This window comes from Nannospalax galili, unplaced genomic scaffold, assembly GCF_000622305.1.
Source record: "Nannospalax galili isolate Female #2095 unplaced genomic scaffold, S.galili_v1.0 scaffold598, whole genome shotgun sequence".
In the NCBI taxonomy this organism is placed as follows: Eukaryota; Metazoa; Chordata; class Mammalia; order Rodentia; family Spalacidae; genus Nannospalax; species Nannospalax galili.
The window spans coordinates 1,881,520-1,889,284 of record NW_008342423.1 but is presented as its reverse complement, the minus strand read 5'-3'; the positions used below and the strand labels follow the sequence as shown (position 1 = coordinate 1,889,284).

At 39.7% G+C, this 7,765-nt stretch overlaps 1 protein-coding gene across 1 annotated transcript in view; it reads right to left on the bottom strand.

The window, feature by feature from the left end:
- The window catches only part of Lmln (leishmanolysin like peptidase), a gene marked incomplete in the record, with an annotated part of 84,584 nt that overhangs the window by 66,566 nt on the left and 10,253 nt on the right, over positions 1 to 7,765 (bottom strand). The window contains 4 exon segments of the mRNA XM_029566175.1: positions 2,203 to 2,320; positions 3,096 to 3,178; positions 5,347 to 5,377; positions 6,274 to 6,371. Coding sequence (XP_029422035.1) covers positions 2,203 to 2,320; positions 3,096 to 3,178; positions 5,347 to 5,377; positions 6,274 to 6,371 — 330 coding nt within the window.

Below are 7,765 nucleotides of genomic sequence, written 5' to 3'. Positions count from 1 at the left end.
CAGCAGACTCCAATCTTATCTAAAGGAATATTGACAACTGATTACCGCTAGATGAGGAACAGCTGACCCTCCTAAAACAAAGACCTCTAGATAGGCTGACTAGATTCACCGGCTGGACAAGTACTGGGGAAAGACTGGGGGTGCCAACAACACAGTGGACAGTAGCAGGGATATCAGAGTACAAGGGCTCTAGTGGGGGGTTGGGGAGAGGCTATGGGAGGGTGCCATCTGGGAAGTGGGTATACAGATGAATAAGGGGATGTTCTGTGTAATATAGACACAAAAAATTAACAAATTAAAAAATAAGTTATATTTAAGGAGGAAGCATAAAAATTTACGTCATGTTAACTAGTAGAGGGGATAAACATTACCACTGAAATCTACCTGATGACTTTATATCCATACACGGGTGCCAAGGATCTGAGTGCAACCGACCATGACTAGTAATTACCAGATACATCCAGATTAGAGACGCCTGTGCCAACATCTAAGTGTTATTAGCAAAAACAATGAGTCTTTCTGTAAGAAACAGTATATTTTAAAATGAAACAGATCTTTTTTAAAGGTTAAAATCTCAATTTTATGTCTTACTGGGTTTATACTGAGTTCAATATTGTCTAACTATTAATTCAATTGTGAACCTAAAAACTTTATAGCTACTTTTGAAAGACATGTATCTTTGCTCTGGAAATTGTTATTGAGTACATTAAAGCTGTAATGAAATGCTTCCTCTAATGATTAAAAAAAATCCAAATTTAACAGGTATATTCCTCCAGATATTTATTTTTCTGGTTTGTTTTGCTTTTTGAGACACAGTCCTGCTATCTAGCCCAGGCTGACATCGAATTTGAGATTTTCCCTCCTCTGCCTTCCAAGTGCTAGGATTAGAGACATGCCTCACCACACCTACCTTACTTTATAATTTTTATCATATGCATGTTTGTACTTTTCAGATAAAATAGGCTAACTACACATACTTTCAACCTTTCCTTTTTTCACCTGCGAGCTTAAATATCTTTCCAAGCCTGTAGTACACAGAGATCTTTTTTAACTTTTAACAACTGCACAGCAGGTCCATCATATGGTTACACTGTAATTTAATAACCTAAATAGGATGTTTATAGCTTCACAAAGAGCACCTTTGAATACATGTTACATAGTCACTGGTGGTTTTTTTCTTTTTCCTTTTTTAAAACAGGGTTTGCCCCATTGCCCCAGGTGGTCCTGAATTCATAAGTTCCAGTGATTCTCCTACTTCAGTAGAGCTCTAGGTACAAGCCTGGCCAGTTTTAAGTATTTTAATGGAATAAACTTCTAATTCTGGTTGAAGCAAACATTTTGTATTTTGGGAGACCTAAAATTACCCTTTAAAAAATGCTAAAAAATGGGGCTGGAGAGATGGCTCCACCGTTAAGAACACTGGTTGTTCTACAGAAGACCCAGGTTTGAATCTCAGCACCCAAATGGCAGCTAACTGTCCATAACTCCAGTTCCAGGGGATCCGACAACCTCTTCTGACCTCCTCGGGCATTGCACATGAGTGAACTTACCTACATGCAGACAATACACATGGAAAAAAAAAAAAAAAAAAAGCTAAAAAAATGTTCTAGAGAAAAGTGAAGTTCTAAGCTAAACTGCTTCGGCAAACCTGGGCACAAATGAGGAAGGGAAGAAAATATAAAACAAGCTTCAAAACCAAATGAAATAATAAAACCAGCATGCCTAACTATGATGATTTTTAGACAAAGAGGTCCTAGGTTTAAATTATAGCACCACAAACAGTTTTAATTTACTTTCCTGTTGCTAGGATAAAACACTGACCAAAAAGCAACATAGAAGGAAAGGGTTAACCCATCTTACACTTCCAAAGCACCATCCACCTTTGAGGGCAGTCCAGAGGAACTCAGGTTAGGAACCTGGAGGCAGGAACTAAAGCAGAGAACAGTGGGCTGGGCCCTCCTATATCAATTTAGCATTAAGAAAATGCACTACAGACATGCCCATAGGCCAATCCAATAAAGGAAATTCCTCAATTGACAAGCCCTCTTCCTAGGTGTGTCAAGCTGACAACTGACACTAATCAGCACACAAACAAGTTACTTACCTCTGCACTTAAATCTAAAAACTTCCTGGTGAGAAAGATTCAAAAATCTCCCTTTTATGCTGCAGAGTACAAAACCTTGGTAAGAGCAGGAAGAATACCTGGAGATGCTCCTCAGGCACTGTGACTGGACCACACTTTGTATGCACAGCACATTCCCCAGTACAGTATCTATGAGGATCATTTTCTTTCCGTAGGTACTGGTTTGTTGTACATTGCCTTTGGTTCATTCATACATCAAAGTTTACAAAAAAGAAAAAGAATAGTTCACAGCAGTTAAAACATAGTAAACACTTGTAGCCACTGTTTTACTTCATTACTAACAATTACTATTTTAGTTAAGTAGATAGTCCAATAATTATTGGACTTCAGTTCTATGGGGACTCGTCAAACACTCAGATTCCTCATAAAGCCAATATCACAGTCATGTGATGGAGGAAGAAGGAACAGGGATGAAAGAACAGCTCATAATGCAAAGTCAGGGAAAGGAACCGTTCAGCAGGTGTTTTTTTTATTCTTTTCAAATACCTTGCAGTTTGGTCTCTAAAAATAGGCATAATAAAATATCCTACTATAAGCCGGGAGTGGTGGCACACACCTGTAGTCCCAGCACTTGGGAGGCAGAGGCAGGTGGATTTTTTTTTTATTTTGATATATCACAGTGAAAGATTTATCGTCCTCTTTTTTTTTTTTTTTTTTTTTTTTTTTTTAAAAAAAAAAAAAAAAAAAAAAAAAAAAAAAAAAAAAAATCCTATAATATAAAGCTGGGCATGGTGGCATATACCTTTAATCCCAGCACTCTGGAGGCAGAGGCAGGCAGATAGATCTGGGACATCTGGACTAAATAGCCAGTTCCAGGCTAGCTGGGGCTATAGGGAGACACTGTCTCCAAAAAAAAAAAAAAAAAATTCCATGCGTTGCCATATTGATAGAATGGGGAGGGCATATTGCTAAATGAATGAAGGAAACTATCGGTTGGTTGGTTGGCACATACCTGCTAAGTAAGATGGTACCAGCAGGTCTACGAACCTGAAATGTCTTCTCTAAGTAAGAAATAGCTTGTGGAAAGAGTTTGTTCTAAATAAGATAGAAAAATCTAGTTAGAATTGCAGTCAAGGAATAAATTACATTTAAGCAAGTGATCAACTGGGTATCAATGACTATGAGAACAAGAAAGAAAAACTTACACCTGTCCAAGGTCCTGAGGCAGCCTGAATGTGTGCCTGTGAGACTCCTCAGATACAAATCTGATGAGGGCCAACAATATAGCTCAGAAAGTAAAGGCACTAGCTAGGCAAGCCTGATGAGTTCAATTTGATCCCCAGAACCCACGGTAAAAGGAGAGAACTGACTTCTGAAAACTGTCCTCTGACTTCCACACTTGTGCTATGATATGTGCAGGCTCTTACACACACACACACACACACACACACACCCTTTGTCTTATCACTATCAGGTCAGTTAATCCTAAGAAAATGGACATTCCTATCAAAAGAATAGTGTTTTCAATGCACTAAAAAAATTGTCCTTCATCAGGATGGAGAGATGATACAGTGGTTAAGAGCAATGGCTGCTCTTGCAGAGGACCCAGGTTTGGTTCCCAGTACCCATGCAGCAGCTAACAACCATCTGCAATCCAGTTCCAGGGGGGAATCCAATGCCCTCTTCTGGCCTCTGTGGGCATTGTATGGACACAGTGCACTTACATATACATGCAGGCAAAACACTCATACACATACAAAATAAAATATAACTTTAAAAAGTTGTCCTTGGGGTGTGGAGAGATGGTTCAGCAATTAAGAGTATATACTGCTTTCCAGAGGACCTGAATTCAGTTCCTATTACCTACATCAGGTGGCTCACAACTGCCTGTAACTCCAGTTCCATGGGGACCTGACACCTCTGGCCTTCATGGCACCTGCACTCATGTGCACATATCCATACACAGACACACAATTAAAATATTAAAAAATATTTTTTAAAAATTGAGAGATGGCTCAACAGTTAAGAACACTGTTCTTGCAGAAAACTGGAGTTCGAATCCCAGCACCCACATGGCAGCTAACAATTGTCCGTAACTCCAGTTCCAGGGGATCCAACAGCCTCTTCTGTCTTCCACAGGCATTACACAACATGGGTGCACTTATCTACACACAGGCAATACACGCATACACGTAAAATAAAAATAATAAAAAAAAATTTTTTTTTAAATTGTCCTTTCGGGCCTGGTGAGATTGCTCAGTGGATATAGGTGCCTGCTGTCAAATCTGAAAACCTTAGTTCAATCCCTGGGACCCATGTGGTAGAAGGAAAGAACCGACTTCAGCAAGTTGTCCTCTGACCACACACACACACACAGTGTGACTTGCACATACATACACACACAAAATAAATAACATTTTAAGGGGCTGGAGAGATGTTTGTGTGATGCTCTTGCAGAGGACCTGGGTTTGATTCCCAGCACCCACATGGCGGCTATGAACCATCCTTAACTCCAGTTCCAGGGGAATCCGAAGCCCTCTTCTGACCTCCCCGGCATTACACAACATGGGTGCACTCACATACATGTAGGCAATATACTCATACACATATAAAATAAGACCCTGATCTTTTTGAGACAGGGTCCCCTTGCAGTCCCAGCTGGCCTGGAACTCACTATGAAGACCAGGCAGGCCTTGAATTCACAGAGATCCACCTGCCTCTGCTTCCCAAGTGCTGGAACTACAGGTGTGTGCCACCACGCCCAGCTAAAATAAAAATATTTTTTAAAATGATAATATTGGGGCTGGACAGATGGCTCAGCAGTTAAGAACACTGTTCTTGCAGAGAAGACCCGGGTTCAAATCCCAGCACCCACATGGCAGCTAACAACTGTCTGTAACTCCAGTTCCAGAGGATCCGATGGCCTCTTCTGACCTCTGCGGCATTGCATGACACGGATACCCTCATACATGCAGGCAATACACTTATACAATAAAAATAATAAATAAAATATTTTTTTAAATGAGAATATTGGTTTAGTATCAAATTATGAAATGACTAATTATGTCAACTATCAAGAAAGTTTTGCTAAGTATATCATAAAAAGCCTTTGGTAAAATGAGAAATACATTTACTAACAAAATCTCTTATCCAATCATTCATAAGCCAACAGTATGTATGTATTTTTCCTTCTCAAGGCAGAATTAACATATAATAAAGTGTATCTATTTTAAGTATCCAGCTGATGAATATTTATTACATACCTTTACAAGATGTCTTTTCTCAGGGAGCAACCTGAAAATTAGGAAGGGACATGTAAGAACTGCCGCTTTCAGAGCTAGTGAGACAATTTAGTGGTCGAGCACTTGCCTAGACTGATGAGGCCCTAGCTTCAATCTCCACTTCCACACAAGAAAAAAAGTACTGCCACTCTGTAGTACAGCACTGTCTGTTCAGACTGGATCTGTCAAAGGTCTTAAGAAGGCAATACAGACATCTGTATATTTTGGAGTTCTGTCTTCTAAAATCTCAACTTACCTCAATGGGTATTTGAGACATTCTTCTGTGCCTAAGCAGGGTACTAAGTATGAGCATACATTAGCTCATTCATTTGAAATATTAAGGAGAAAGACATCAACTGTGCCCAGTGGCTCTTCAGAAGCTGCTTCAGACTCAGAATCTGTTCTGTGCATTGCTTTTAGACTACATTTAAATTAGACTACATAATGTGTCTCCTTAATTTTGTATACTTCCTTCTTATGGTTTATATTCACATTTCTTATTTCTCCTCCAAATACTTACTGACAAGTGTCTTATGGATTTGCTATGGCCACATCCAACTAAATCCATATTTTCTCTGTTTAAATTATTCATGAGAGACAGACTTTAATTATATATCACGGCCTTTGGCTTTTCAGAAGAAAAAGCAATTTCAGCTCAATTCTATTGCAAAGCTACACTAGCCCTTTTTAGTCCCATCTACTTACTTTCTGTTAGGTAACCAGTGAAAATAACATTAATCTTTAGATGGACAATAGAAAAGATGACAAAGGCTGAGGCAGGGTGGTGGTGAGTTTGAGGCCAGCCTGAGCGACACAGAGAACTGAAGGGTCATCTTGGGCAATGTAGTAAGATCCTGTCTCTGGCAACAAATAATAAATAGATAAGTAGCAAAAGAATCTCGAACTTACTCTTCAATACTTTTATCGTAGATAGTCTTGATTCTTAAATGTTCATCGGCATCTCTCTTTACAACATGATTTGTCTTAAGATGAACCTTATTTATGACCTAGAAGAAGGAATAGGGTTAAAAACTATTTTTAGGGGCTGGAGAGATGGCTCAGTGGTTAAGAACACTGTTCTTGCAGAAGACCCAGGTTCGAATCCCAGCACCCACATGGCAGCTAACAACTGACTGTGACTCCAGTCCCAGGGGATCTGAGCTTCTTCTGCTGTCCTCTGAGAGCACTGCGCCACACAAATGCACTTACACACAAGCAGACACAATACACATACAAATAAAATAAAAATAAATTTAAAAAATTTTTAAACTGTTTTTAAAAGATCTACATAATATTTTTATTTAGGTAGAATTTATATATAATAAAGTGTGTTCACTCCCAAACAAAATCAATGGGGCCAAATTTCAAGTATAATACTCACCAAAAAGTCCCTTAGCTTATATTTTATTATGTTAGTATTCCTGAACCTCCAATATTTCCCACGAAAATGTCATATCTGAGAGGTAAGCACTTTGAATTTGTGTGGCCAGAGTAAATCATTATAGTAATGATTTGCTGATTTCAAGTCTTAGAAAATGAGATGAGACTAAAAGTATGTGTGAAGGAGCATGTGTGTGTACCGATGCATGTGCACACATGTAGGCATATATGTGGTGGCCAGAAGGCAATGTAAGCTGCTGCTCCTCAAGTGCTGTCTATCTCGTTTTTCAAACAAGGTCTCTCCTAGGCTGGGAATCACCAAGTAAGGCTAGGCTATTTGGCAGCAAGGCCCAGCAATCCTCCTGTTGGTGCTCCTGAGTGCTAGGTGCCACCATACCCAGCTTTTAAAAAAAAAAAGGGGGTGGGGGCGGGGCTCCGGGCCATCAAACTCAGGTCCTCATGTTTGCAAGGCAAGCACTGAATGAAGTATCAACCCAGCCTTAACGGTTTCTAAAATTACTTTTAAAAGAGGGCAAAAAATACATCTGTATTTTCCCCAGCTTTCATCTACATGTTATTTTTACTTAGCAGGGAGAAATAAGAGAATTAGGAAGGTCTTGGGGGCTTGAGAGATGATGGCTCAGTGGTTAGAGTACTTGCTGCTCTTGCAGAGGTTAGGTTTCCAGCACCCATATAGTGGCTACCAATGATCTGTAACTACATTTCCAGAGGATCTGATGCCTTCTTCTGGCCTCCTGAGGCACTGCGTGTACATGCTGCACTTACATTCATGCAGGTAAAACACTCATGCACATAAAGTATAATTAAATAAATCTTTGAAAAAAAAGAAAGATCTTGGGGCTGGAGAGATGGCTCAGTGGTTAAGAGCACTGACTGCTCTTGCAGAGGGCCCAGGTTCAATTCCCAGAACCCACAGGACAGCTAAAGAGTATCTGTAACTCCAGTTCCAGGGGAATCTGACGCCCTCTTCTGACTTCCATGGCATTGCACAACATGAGTA